Here is a 12,862-nt window from a genome sequence, read left to right as displayed (position 1 = left end):
GGCTTAAGTATACATACAAGTTGACACGATTTATATTTTTAAAAATTAGGATTCTCAATTTTCTTAAAAATAAAAAATACTTTGTCTAGAATAAAAATGTATTCTCTTCTATCTTGAACATAAGACACCTTATTAAACTTGGTGAAGTATTAATAAGTTATTTTTTAAAATATCCACATATCCAATTAGTTCATTAATTCATTTGGATGGTAAGTTTAATTTTAAAATTTAAAAGTAAAATTAATAATAATTTAAAATTTTTATAAATTTTTTTAAAACAGTCAAGTTTCTTCATTAATTTTAATCACATTTCTTGATTTAGATGATTTACTTAAGAATGTCTATAAAATTATCTTAAAAAGGGAATACTCTTTATATTAAAAAAAATATAAGGCAATTTTTAGATATGATATTTAAAAATATAATATATTTTTAGTCTTTTAAAATATAATTAATGATATTTTTTAAAAAATACCTTTAATTAAGGGGCACAATTAATAATTTTTTTAAATTAAATACTTTATTAAATAAGGACAAATATGAAAAAATATATCATTTTAAAGACATCAACTAACTTATTGAAAGTGTAATTCAATTAAATAAGAAATTTTTAATTTTAATATTTAAAGGTAAAATTAATATTTTTAATTAGAAAAAACACAATCATCGATTTTTATAGTTTTAATTCAATTTTACTTTTAGTCTATGTATTTTTTTAGTATTTTTAGTTTTTATAGTTTTTAAAAAAAGTAGGTGACGTTTGTTCTTTAGGCCCATATAATTTTAATTTTTTTCAGCATTTTTAGTTATTATAAGTATTGAAAACACCAAAAAAAACCATAAAGATTAAAAGTAAAATTTGATAAAATTATAGAAATTGATAATTGTATTTTTCCTTTTAATTAAAGATAATTTAAATTTTGTATAAATCATTTTGAAAAACCAAGTTTCTTCACGAATTTTAATCACATTTCTTAATTCATGTGATTTAATTAAAATGTCTATAAAATTATCTTAAAAAAAAATATTTCCTCCATTTAAAAATGTAAGATACTTTTTTAGATAAGATGGTAAAAAATATAAGGCACTTTTGGTTTTCAAGATATAATTTGGAATTTTTTTCAAAAATATCCTCAATTAAAGGGTCTAATTAACAAGATTTTGTAATTAAAATATCATATTAAATAAGAATAAATATAAAAAGAGGGTATAATTTTAATGACATTAACTAGCTTATTGAAATTAAATTCACATGAAGTTTTCCTTTTTTAAAAGTATTTTTCTTTTTTTGTTATCTTTTAAAAATATAAATTTGTCTCTTCATGGGAAAAAATTATTATAACATTTCACTTAACGCAATTAATTACTTTTTCTTTAACTAAACTTAATTGTTAATATACTTGAAAGTAATTAATTATATTAAGTGAGATTTATATATAATTTTCTAAAAAGAAGAAAAAGGAACATGGTCAAAATTCCAAGTTATTATCCAGTTATAAAATTAATGGGAGGTTTGGGACCATCTCAAATTAATCAATTATCGATCTCACCATTTTTTTTTGGTCGAAGTAGGGAGCCAACGCCAATCCCACTTACTCAGTTCATTATTCTTTTCAATTTCATTTAATTTCATTTATCAATGTATGATGATTAAAGTTAGAAATAAGGACAAGACTTAAAGGGTCGAGCTTACAAGCCCTACTTAAATAAAGGGTTGAGTTTAAAAAATGAGAGTTTTTTAAGATAATCGAGCTTTTAGGCTCGGCATTGATAAGCCCTGAAAAATGGGCTCGAGCCGGACAACCCTCTAAGCCTTGTTATCTTTTTTTTTTTTACGATCTATATAAAAATGATGCATGGATGAAACATTTAAGGTTTAAACTTTTCTAATTTTTGATCTCTTGACTTTCACTCTCTCAACCTTCTTTGTTCAATCAAAACTCTCACTCTCTCAATTTGAAGATTAAAGATTTCACAATCACTCATCTGCTTTCCCATTGATCATTGTTTATCTTTACCTCAATTGGCATCTTTGCTCTCTTGTTAGCCATTCGTCCTCCTTGCCTTGTGTAACATCCTGATTTTAAAAAAATAATAATAATAATAGGAATTTATATTATTTGAAATTATTCAAAAATAATAATATGGTTAGAAATTTAATTATGAATTAAAAATTTAGGTTTAAAATTATATAAGAAATATTTTGTTAAGATATAATTTTAAGATTTAAAATAAAAAAAATTATGTGTGTGTGTGCATTAAAAAAAAAAGGGTTACTGTAGAAGTCCCACATCGATTAGATGTGGGAAGGTGAGGTGTCTCTCACATATAAAAAGAGGAGGCACAGGCAACGAGACCCAGAAGGAAGCAAAAAGAAATATTTCTATAATTTGTAAAAATTGCAACTAATAACCCAAGGTGCAATTTGTGAAAATCGCAAGTAATGACCCAAAGATTTGAATAATTAAATTTAAACCTATAGTTTTTTTTAATATAATTGTGGGACCTAAAATCTAATTTTTATATTATTTTTTCTCTTCCTCTCACGTTGCTCGGTGTCTTCTCGCAAGGGGAATTATTTTCTTTTTCTTCAGGTATGTTCTAACTTCCTGTTTAGATTAGCATTTAAAAATTTATTTAATTACAAAATTAATTTTATAGTTATTTTTTTAAATAATATTAGCTTTCTAGTGATATGATTATTTTGTAGGATAGAGTAAATATTCTGATTAGAATTTTTCTATAAGATAGTTAATCTGATGATATGATGGATTAAAAATATAGGTTAAAACTCTTAGAGATATAATAAATATTATAGAATATTTTCTTGAGGTTGAAACTCATGTTTAAGAATTTTTGAGTTAAAATCTAAATCTATATGGTTATGTGAAATCTGAGATGTAGGGATGAATCTCTGATTATTAAATATTTATTTAAGTATGAATAGGTATTTTTGAGGTTATAGAAAGGTGATTTGAGACTTCAGGATAATTTTAAAATTTTTAATTTATTTTTGGATGAATTTTTAGAATATAGAAGGATGAAATTGTGATACTAGAAGTGATTTGAGGATAAAAAAATAGTTTATTAGGGTACGAGAATTTTAGAAAAGAATTTGAGAAGTTAAATAAAGCATAAATTTAAATTAGTGTTAATATGAATTTTAAGTCTAAGACTTTCTAACTTTTTAAATTAGTTATTTATTTTAATGTAAAATTATTATGAAATAATTATGTAGATTGTGTTGACAAAGATAGTGGTGAAAGAGGATTTGCGAAGGAAAACTTGTTATTCAAGACACAAGGTAACCATTATTAATGTGTTGTGATGGGTGTGTTTGTGAATGGTTATGTATTGTTTTGTTGTTTGAAAAAATTATGAATTATTAAAAATAAATACTGTATATATACTTGTTTGAAATTATTGTCAAGTGGGTTAAAAATTTATTTTTATTTATCATGATGAGATATTATTATTTCGATATATTCCTGTTTGGATATTTGAATGATGCATGACTTGTCAGGGTATTTTAATGTATGGTGTTAATGAAATTTCTATTCGGTTAATTATTACCACGTGGTAAGCCCTCATTGGACCCAATGAGTGGCGTGTCGCTTGGTCTAACTCACCTTTGGTCGGGTGATTTGGCGTCCGAGCATGGCGAGAGGAGGATATAAGGTGTAGTCATACAATTAAATACTTGTTCAGTTTGTTTGGAAATATTGTTCGATTAAATATTTTTGTGTGCCCACTTAACAATCGCATGATTAGTTACATCCGCATGCATCATTACATATTAATTTTTGGTTACTGGGACTTTTAAGTCTCATTCCCGTAGTTAATATTTTTACAAGAGTGAGTCCGGCAGAGAAAGCACCAGAGGTGTAACTATGGTATATGAGACACCATCTTTTACGTTGCCTCCCATTTTGTATTATACAATGTATCTTATGCCAACCTAGGACATTTCTTATTTTGACAACATGTAAACTCTAATCCTTTTTATTAAATGCATTTATATAACCAAGAGGATTATGTTTGTCCCTCTTGATTCATGACCTGATTTAAATATCATGCCATAAGGATCCTGTCTGTCCCTCATGGTTCTAATTGCTTTTTAAGATATTTTAAGACCTGTGATATATTGTCTTGAATGTATAATGGTAGAAATTTTTCTACCATGATAAGGGTATGATAAGAGTTTAATGAAAAAAATAATTTATTAAATTAATAATTTGCGAAAAACCAGTTTATAAATTTGAGGGTGTTACACCTTGTTTCTAATCTTTGCCTCACTTGGAGTCACTAGGCTCTCCCTCCCATATTTACTTGCCCTGTCACCTTTCACATCTATTACATTTGCTCTCTCTCACACCTCTCATGATCTACTTTTCACTTGCAGCTATTGTCTTGTTGTGGTTGTTAGGTGACCAATATTTTGATTTTTAATTGTCTTATGTAAATGCTCTAATTTTCACCAAGTTCAACCAAATTTTTTTTTTGACCTACTAGAATAATTACTTTGACTAATTTTATAATTAAATTATAATATGAGTTTTTTATTTTTTTAATCTGACTTAAGTCCTCAATTTTAAGCCTTTTACATAAAAATAAGGCCTTAAGATTTTAAAAAAACATTTTTAAAAAATTAAACTTTAGAACTTAGAGACTTTAAAAGGTTAGGTTTATAAGTGCTGGAACTCGTTTTTCAACTCTAATGACGATACTATGGTCAGTTCACCATAAGCCATGCCTTTGCGAATTCTATGTGCAAATGTGCATCACTTCCATTCACTCGCGGAAGCTACTGAACGAGCGGTGCATGATCCGATGAATCTGAATCAACATGTCTTATCACTCCTTGCAAAAAGCAACCATCTTGGTCATCTCAAGCAACTCCAAGGCTACCTCACCGCCCTCGGCCATGCCCAAACCCAGTTCTACGCTTTTAAGCTCGTCCGCTTCTGTACTCTCACTCTTTTCAATCTCCATTACGCTCGCGTTATCTTCAACCACCTCAAATCACCCAACATTTTTCTCTACACAGGCATGATCACCGCTTATGCCTCTCAACCTGATCACGTCTCCGCCTTCCTGTTGTTCCGCGACATGGTTCGCCGAAGAAATCCCGAACCCAACCAGTTTATCTACCCTCACGTTTTGAAGTCATGCCCTGAGGTTTTGGGATCGAATGGCACCGGTTTGGTTCATGCCCAGGTTTTGAAATCGGGTTTTGAGCAATATCCCGTTGTGCAAACGTCTCTCGTGGATTCTTACTCGAGGATTTTGGGCAATGTGGGGAAAGCTAGGAAGGTTTTTGATGAAATGTGTGAGAGAAATATTGTGTCTTGGACGGCCATGGTTTGTGGGTATGCGAGGATGGGGGATATTGAGAATGCCATGAAGTTGTTCGATGAAATGCCTGAGAGAGACGTCCCCTCTTGGAATGCTATCATTGCGGGATGCACTCAGAATGGGTTTTTCTCCGAGGCAATTAGACTGTTTAGAAAAATGGTTATTCTTGCCATGGAGAAACAGTTGCAATTTCGATATATGAAGCCAAACCAAGTTACAGTTGTCTGCGCGCTTTCTGCATGTAGCCACACTGGGATGCTTCGGCTTGGAAAGTGGATACATGGTTACTTATACAAAAACGGGTTTGTTCTTGACTCGTTTACATCAAATGCTCTTGTGGATATGTATGGCAAATGTGGAAACCTTGAACAGGCACGAAAGGTTTTTGAGATGAATCAAGAAAAAGGCTTAACATCATGGAATTCAATTATCAATTCTTTTGCGCTTCATGGGCACAGTGATTGCGCAATTGCCATGTTTGAGCACATGATGGAGTGTTGTGAGGGTATAAGACCTGATGAGGTCACCTTCATTGGTTTGTTAAATGCCTGTACTCATGGAGGATTAGTTGAAAAAGGTTACTTTATTTTGAAATGATGGTGCAAAAATTCAACATAGAGCCACGGATTGAACACTACGGATGCTTGATAGATCTTCTTGGTCGAGCAGGCCGATTTGATGAGGCAATGGAAGTTATGAGGGGCATGAGCATGGAACCTGATGAGGTTGTTTGGGGTTCTTTGCTTAATGGCTTCAAAATTCATGGCCGTACAGATTTGGCAGAATTGGCAGCCAAAAGTTAATTGAAATTAATCCAAACAATGGAGGTTATGGCACAGTGCTGGCTAACATATATGAGGAGTTAGGAAAGTGGGATGAAGCTAGGAAGGTATGGAGAACATTGAAGGAGCAAAATTCTTATAAAATCCCAGGCTGTAGCTGGATTGAGGTTGATGATCAAGTTTGTCAGTTCTACTCTGTTGATAAATCAAATCCAAGAACAGAAGAAATATGTAGTATTTTGGAAAGCCTCACTGGTTTTAGAAATGAAGTCATCGTTGATCTTGATCCCCTCACGCTTTAGAAATCCACCTTGCCAGATTTGTAGTACGTAAACAAAGAAGAGAGGAAGGCATCAAAATCATATCTGCCTCTTTAATGGTTCTGCCTGCACAGATGGCGATCAAGGAAGGGTTTTGGACTTTGAAAAACTCAACCTTGAAGCTTTCAAACAAGTTTTTGAGATCTCTGGTGATAAATGAAGAGCCAAAAAAGTGAGGAGAGATAAGCAGGGAGATTATTGATGTCGTACCTGCAATGGTGGTATAAAAGGAAAAGGAAGTGTGAATCGAAACTCAAAACTAATCACATTAGGCAACACAAAGCTTGCTGATGATTTTGTTTTTTGGGGGTGAATAGGATAAAAATCAGATAGGATTGGAATACAGTCACAGCCAAAAATTTCAATGGATTGGTTCTTTTGTAGTTTTGAAGATCGATCGGACTAGAATGGAAGTGAAAGGAATAAGAAATTTGGGTCGTAGGTTTGCAAATCTTGAATTGTGGTCCTGCCCCATGATTAAGCCTAAGATACCTCATCCATTCAAGTCGCATGCCCACATAACAAGACAAGACTCAAGATTCAGTATTCTTGTAGCTCTGGCCACAATCACGATGCCAGAATCCAGACTAGGTTTTTTTACATGCTCAGCTTTCTAATGCAACGCGAGTACAGAAAATACTCAGACCTCAGAGAGATAATCATGATCAATGGTAGAGTTGAGGACTTGATTCGAAGATTAGCTTCCACTGCTTTGCTTTGAGGATCAGGATACTCTCGTCATGTACGGGATGTCAAATAGAATTAACATTCTCTGTGCTATAGCTCTTGAAATTTCTTGGAGCTAACTTTTAGATTGTTCAATTGTATGATGTTGGAATTCGTTGAAAGCCAATGTAAATATGTTCAACCGCAGTTTAAGGGAATAGTTTGTAGATGACGATTGAGCTTGATCTCCTGTTTGCACGGATTCCTAAAAATCGTGCGTGTTGTTGTTGTTTGGTAATCGTGTTATTTCCAGGTGATTATTTTATCAACATTGTCAACACTCGGGCTAAGGCTGCATAAGAAAGCAAGCCTTATCAACTGCTTTTTCTCAAAGACAGACAATGGAGAAAGTGCTTCAAGAAATAGAGGAACTTGGATGACTGGAAGACATAATATACATATTAGGAAAATTCCTTTACATTCATTAGAAGATTACAGCAAAGCCAGTACAACGCTGCATATTCTCATCATCAGCAAAGATCACAAAGTAACACATACGTTGAAAGGAAAGAGAAAATAAGAAGACAAAGTAAAGAAACAGAAAGTCTTGGTCCAGCTGAAACCCTTTTATTGACACAAGATTCAAAGGCCTTTCTCTATATCCCTCATGACTCAAAGCTCCTGCTTGGCCTCACTGCTCTCAAGCTTGGCAGGCTGCTCATTCTCTGCTGCAATGCTTACAGTCCTAGGACCTTTAATCCTATCAGGTGATAACTTTTCCAATGTCAAAGTAAGCACTCCGTTCTCCAGCCGAGCCTTCACAGAATCCAAATCCACATTGTCTGGCAACTTGAACTGCCTCCAGAATTTGCCAAATGACCTCTCCACTCTGTGCCAGTGATCCCCTTTCTTCTCTTCCTCCTTCTTCCTCTCTCCACTCACACGCAACACCCTGTTCTCCTCCACTTCTATCTTTATCTCATCTTTCCTCAACCCTGGCACGTCCAGCATTATCACATGTCTCTCTGGTGTCTCCTTCCAGTCTACTCTGGCTGGAGACAGAGCAACGGATGAAGTCTCATCTCTGTCAAACCCAAATGGGATATGCTCCAGCACGCGAAATGGGTCTGGGAAAGGATCGGACCAGAGATCAGCCAAAAGACTTCCAGGACGATCTATAAATGGTAGGAGAGACCCGTTTGCTTTGAATGGGAAAGCAGCAAGAAAAAATAGGATAAATGGCAACAAGTTGAGTACTTGTTGCTTCATTTGTTACTTGATATATATCCTCTGTTGTAGTGTTTGGAAGAAGTGTTGGACAAGATATGGTATGACAGTGATCTCTAGCACTTGGGGAATTGTGTTCTTGCTTTACAGCGAAAATAGCAGCACGAGTCTGGTTTATATTTATAGGGAGACAGAGAGGTGACTCGCTTCCTGAAAATTCTATGCATTTTGTCAAATGAATAGGCAAACGGAAGCGTTTAGGAGAAGTGTAGAGAGATGAAGAAAGTTCGAGGACTCGCTTAGCAATATGATTATGATTCTTTGGTATAGGAGGTGGAAAGCTGTGTTTCACCTTCGGAAGTACTATTAAAGACGGTGCAGGAATTTTCCTACACTTTCCAGAGGCTTCATGTAAATCTTCTATCTATCCTGCTTCGTGTTTAAATCTCGTGTATTATTTGTTGGCAAAAAAATAAAAAAAATAAAAATCGGGTGTTATTTACTATACAAAAAAGAAGGGGGGGGGAATCTTATGCTTGCAATGGAATAATTCGTTTTTATGATGTGTAATGGGATTACAATTAAAATTTAAAAGGAAAAAACTTAGACATTAACCTTATATACTTAACCATATACCTTAAATTACACTTTCTATTAAAAATTATGTTAGATAAGTTTTTAGAAACTTCAGCATAAATACCCCAATTCATAGTATTTTTTATTGTCTGGTTATAAAAAAAAATCCCATTTCCTAGAATTTTTTTTTCATTTGTCTGTTTAGATGAGATTTATTTTCCATCAGGTTAATAAATTATTAACAATATGATTTTTCTTTTTTAAAAAAATTTAAATAATAAACATGCCGACCCAAATTAAGATATAAGTGACTTATTCAAGCCCACTTGAATGGGCCGGTCCTTCCCTCCTACCCAATTAAGTCAGTCAATCTGCACGCCTCCATCATTAGCCTTGTAAATATATTTTGAAAAATTACATACAAATGTTACATAAAAAAATTAATTATTATAAATTTTATTGAAATGGTTTTATATAAGTTGTCAATGGACCTTATAGTAATTAATTTTTTTATATGGAATTTCAATGAAATTCTCCTCAAATATTTTGGAAAATTAATAAAAAATTGATTTCTGTATTTTGAATTTCTTTTAATAACTTCTTATTTAGGCTCATTTGTGAGTTCCCAAGAATAGAAAAAAGAATTAGATTTAGTTAGACAAAAATCTGTCATTAAATCATGATTTCATGACGGCATTTTACATTTTAACCCGGATTTTTTTCATGGGAAATGAAGTTCAAGTAAAGCTTTCATCTTAATTTACATTCACTCTAAAACGAAAGTCCATCCCAAAAATAACTTATTAAGTAGGAGAGCTCTGGCCCAAAAAGAGTTGGAGAGCCTTTTTTTTTTTTAAGTTGGAGAGCCTTTTAGATTTCTACACCATACTTTTCATGTGTGTTTTCCTTTTGTGGGCTCGTTACAAAATGTTATATTCAAAAGTGAATAAACCTGAACTGAATTGAAAAGTCGAACATGAACATAGGCTAGTGTTTAATAACACGGACACAGACACAGACACAGACACACACACTATATTTATGTATGTATATAATAAAATGAAAGGAAGATTGTTAAGTTTTTAATTAAGAGGCGTCGTTTTTTTACTTTTCATCGCCAATTTGTTCCCTCTCAAATGTGATTTTTTTTTTTTACTTTTTGTTGTTCATTTGTTCTTCCTTCCTTGCCACGTTCCTTGTTGTTTTGGGGCATGATCAGATTATAGAATTTCAGAAACGCTGTGGTTAATTCATCAAAGCTAGCTGAGTACATAGGACACAACAACTTGATTCCCTTGTACGATACATTTAGTGAAACTAAAAGCCACACGAAGGGAAATATGGATCATCATATTCATATATCGCAAGCTATATATAGCACTTATTCATATCGATCAGCGATGTAATTGACTCATATGACGGACTTTCCTCTACCAGACACGATCTTTCTTCATGAACAAGACCCTGAAGGGAGATTCGTCTTCAGTTTCTTTCAGAACCAGATGCTTCTTTCCGTCTTGATACTTAATCCCAACACCATAACAACTATTTGAAGCCTGGAAATTGAATCTGGTACAAAACACAAGCTTGTAGCCGAGTCCTCCCATCTGGTCAATCTTGAAAGCGCCATTCACCAAGCTCCATTGCGGATGGTCTTTGGAACCACCAATAACAAGCCTGCAAGAAGGGAAAGATGATCCAGGTTTTTAAGCAACAACCCACTTGGATGAATCAGCACAACCTGTTGGCTCTTTCACGAACTCGATTTCTGCATTAAAAGAACCAACAGATATCGTGCCTGTGCTTATTCCTGGAACACGGACTCTTATTGGCTCACCCAGCATCACATCAAATCTTTCCAGGATAACAGAATATGAACATGATGAGGAATCTCCAGTTCTTTCTGGTTTAGGCCCACCACATAATGGTCCCCATGTAGCTGACACAAAGTAGTATTCTCGACCTGGGAAAATAGGATCTCCATTAATGTCAAGAACTTGTTCAGAAGCTGAGGCTTGTGATGTTAGTGGTTTGGTGGTGGTGAAGGAGAGCCAGAGGAGGAAGGAGAGGGTTGTGATCAATGATGTTGCTGCAGGCTTCATGCTCTTAGGTGTTAATTTGAAACATGAGAGAAACACAAGGCGCATGTAATATATATTATAAGAAAAATTACGTATAGGTCCTGTGAAGCAAATTTATTTACTAATAAATCCTACTAAATTTGGAAACTATAGCCAAATCTTTTAAAACTTAAGTGTAATTTGAAATTAGATTGCAAAGACAATAATATCCTATTAAATATATTATGTTAATTAAATAATTAATTTATGATTATTTTATCAGTAATTTACAACTATAAAATAACTTTTTATAATTATAACTTTACAAATCCAATAATTAAATTAATTTATCAGTAATTTATAACTATAACTTTAACTTTTTACAACTATAAATTTACATATTCAATATTAAACTGATCAATTTAATTATTAAATATATAAAATTATAGTTGTAAAAAATTAAAATTATAATTATAAAATACTGATAAAATAGTTCTAAATTATTTGATTGATATATATATATATATATATATATATGTTTAATAGGAAAATTATTATCTTTTTATCCTAACTTTAAATTACACTCATGTTCTAAGGGATTTAGTTGTGATTTATGAATTTTATAGGACTTATTTGTAAATAAATTTATTTCATGGGACTGATAAATAATTTTTCCTATATTATATACATGTATACGATCGAGCAAGAGCCAAGTGTCCCAGCATGCATAGGTTCGTTCCTGAATTATATATATAGTCGCATGAGACGGAGGATCAGGGCTCATATAAATGGTTTCAATGAGGACAAGTTAAATGGGCAAGTGTTTATTTATATTAAATCCACTAGCATGCAAGCTGCCTCATTGACCCAAAACGTGTCACCATCAACAGAGTTTGGTGTGGATGCTCATCATCTAAACCATCTGAATGGTTCAAATTTAAAGTATTATTATATATTTTTATTTTATATTTTTTAAAATAAAAATTATAAAATAATTTTAATAAAATTTTTATTTTTAATATGGTTTGAATTTAATTTGAAAGGTCTAATTTAATATTAAAATTTTTATAATTACTATATATTGACTGTCTAGATGTGCTCTACATAGTCTAGATTAACACAAGATTAAATTTAGATTGTGCAGAGTACACATGGATAGTCAGTATATATCAATTATAAAAATTTTAATATTAAATTAGACTATTTAAATTAAATCTAGATCATATTAAAAATAAAAAAAATTATTGAAGTTATTTTATAATTTTTATAAGTTTTTATTTTAATAAATATAATATATAATAATATTTTAAATTTGGACCACAGATCTTATCACAATGATGACTACCCAAACTGAGTTTGCCACTAACATGATTGGAAAGTGGATGCCTCAATTTGTGGAGCAACTGCTTGGTAGGGATATCATGGATTCGATTTGGGTGCTCATCACATGATAAGCAATTTGAATTGTTCAGATTAAGTTTTTATTTTATTTTTTATTTTATAATTATTAAAATAAAAATTATAAAAAAATAATAAATTTATTTTATTATTAATTTGGATAATATAAATTTAATCTTGTGGTCCAATTCAATTTTATTTTTTTTAAAATTTTTATAAATTAACTATTCAGATTTGCTTTGTGTAATATCCTATATTTTGTCTCTATATAATAAAATAATTACATGTAATTTCGAAGCATTTGAAAGGAATTTCAAGATATAGAAAATTATTAAACATTTATTGATGATTAGAAATTTAGAAAATAAGTAAAATAATCTAAATAGGAAAACTTATCCAACATAAAATAAATTATCAAACTACTCACTCTTCCAAGAGCTTGTTCTTTTGCTACCTAACTTGTTGGAAGGGATTCCTT

At 31.7% G+C, this 12,862-nt stretch overlaps 4 protein-coding genes across 4 annotated transcripts in view; 2 read left to right on the top strand and 2 right to left on the bottom strand.

Moving 5' to 3' along the window:
* Positions 1–12,862, top strand: part of LOC129293975 (uncharacterized) — a 33,269-nt gene extending 20,407 nt beyond the window's left edge. Inside the window, exon 3 of the mRNA XM_054932139.1 lies at positions 12,852–12,862. The gene's annotated coding sequence lies outside the window, so the exon portion shown is untranslated. The remainder of the gene's footprint in view (positions 1–12,851) is intronic.
* LOC129293972 (pentatricopeptide repeat-containing protein At1g33350-like) lies at positions 4,742–7,355 on the top strand. Its single transcript, XM_054932129.1, is given in 3 exon segments — positions 4,742–5,935; positions 5,938–6,150; positions 6,153–7,355. Coding segments are annotated over 3 exon segments (1,686 nt in total). The 5' UTR covers positions 4,742–4,749; the 3' UTR covers positions 6,440–7,355.
* Positions 7,561–8,668, bottom strand: LOC129293974 (22.0 kDa class IV heat shock protein). Its single transcript, XM_054932137.1, has one exon. The coding sequence runs from the start codon at positions 8,390–8,392 to the stop codon at positions 7,796–7,798; it is 597 nt and encodes a 198-aa protein (XP_054788112.1). The 5' UTR covers positions 8,393–8,668; the 3' UTR covers positions 7,561–7,795.
* On the bottom strand, positions 10,357–11,028 carry LOC129292434 (kunitz-type serine protease inhibitor DrTI-like). Its single transcript, XM_054929987.1, has 2 exons — positions 10,649–11,028; positions 10,357–10,603 (listed from the first exon to the last, which is right to left on the bottom strand). The coding sequence occupies exons 1-2, from the start codon at positions 11,026–11,028 to the stop codon at positions 10,357–10,359; spliced, it is 627 nt and encodes a 208-aa protein (XP_054785962.1).

Source organism: Prosopis cineraria, unplaced genomic scaffold (assembly GCF_029017545.1).
Source record: "Prosopis cineraria cultivar Desert tree isolate PC_DT_omini unplaced genomic scaffold, ASM2901754v1 PC14, whole genome shotgun sequence".
NCBI lineage: Eukaryota > Viridiplantae > Streptophyta > Magnoliopsida > Fabales > Fabaceae > Prosopis > Prosopis cineraria.
This window is presented reverse-complemented; position numbering and strand designations above follow the sequence as displayed.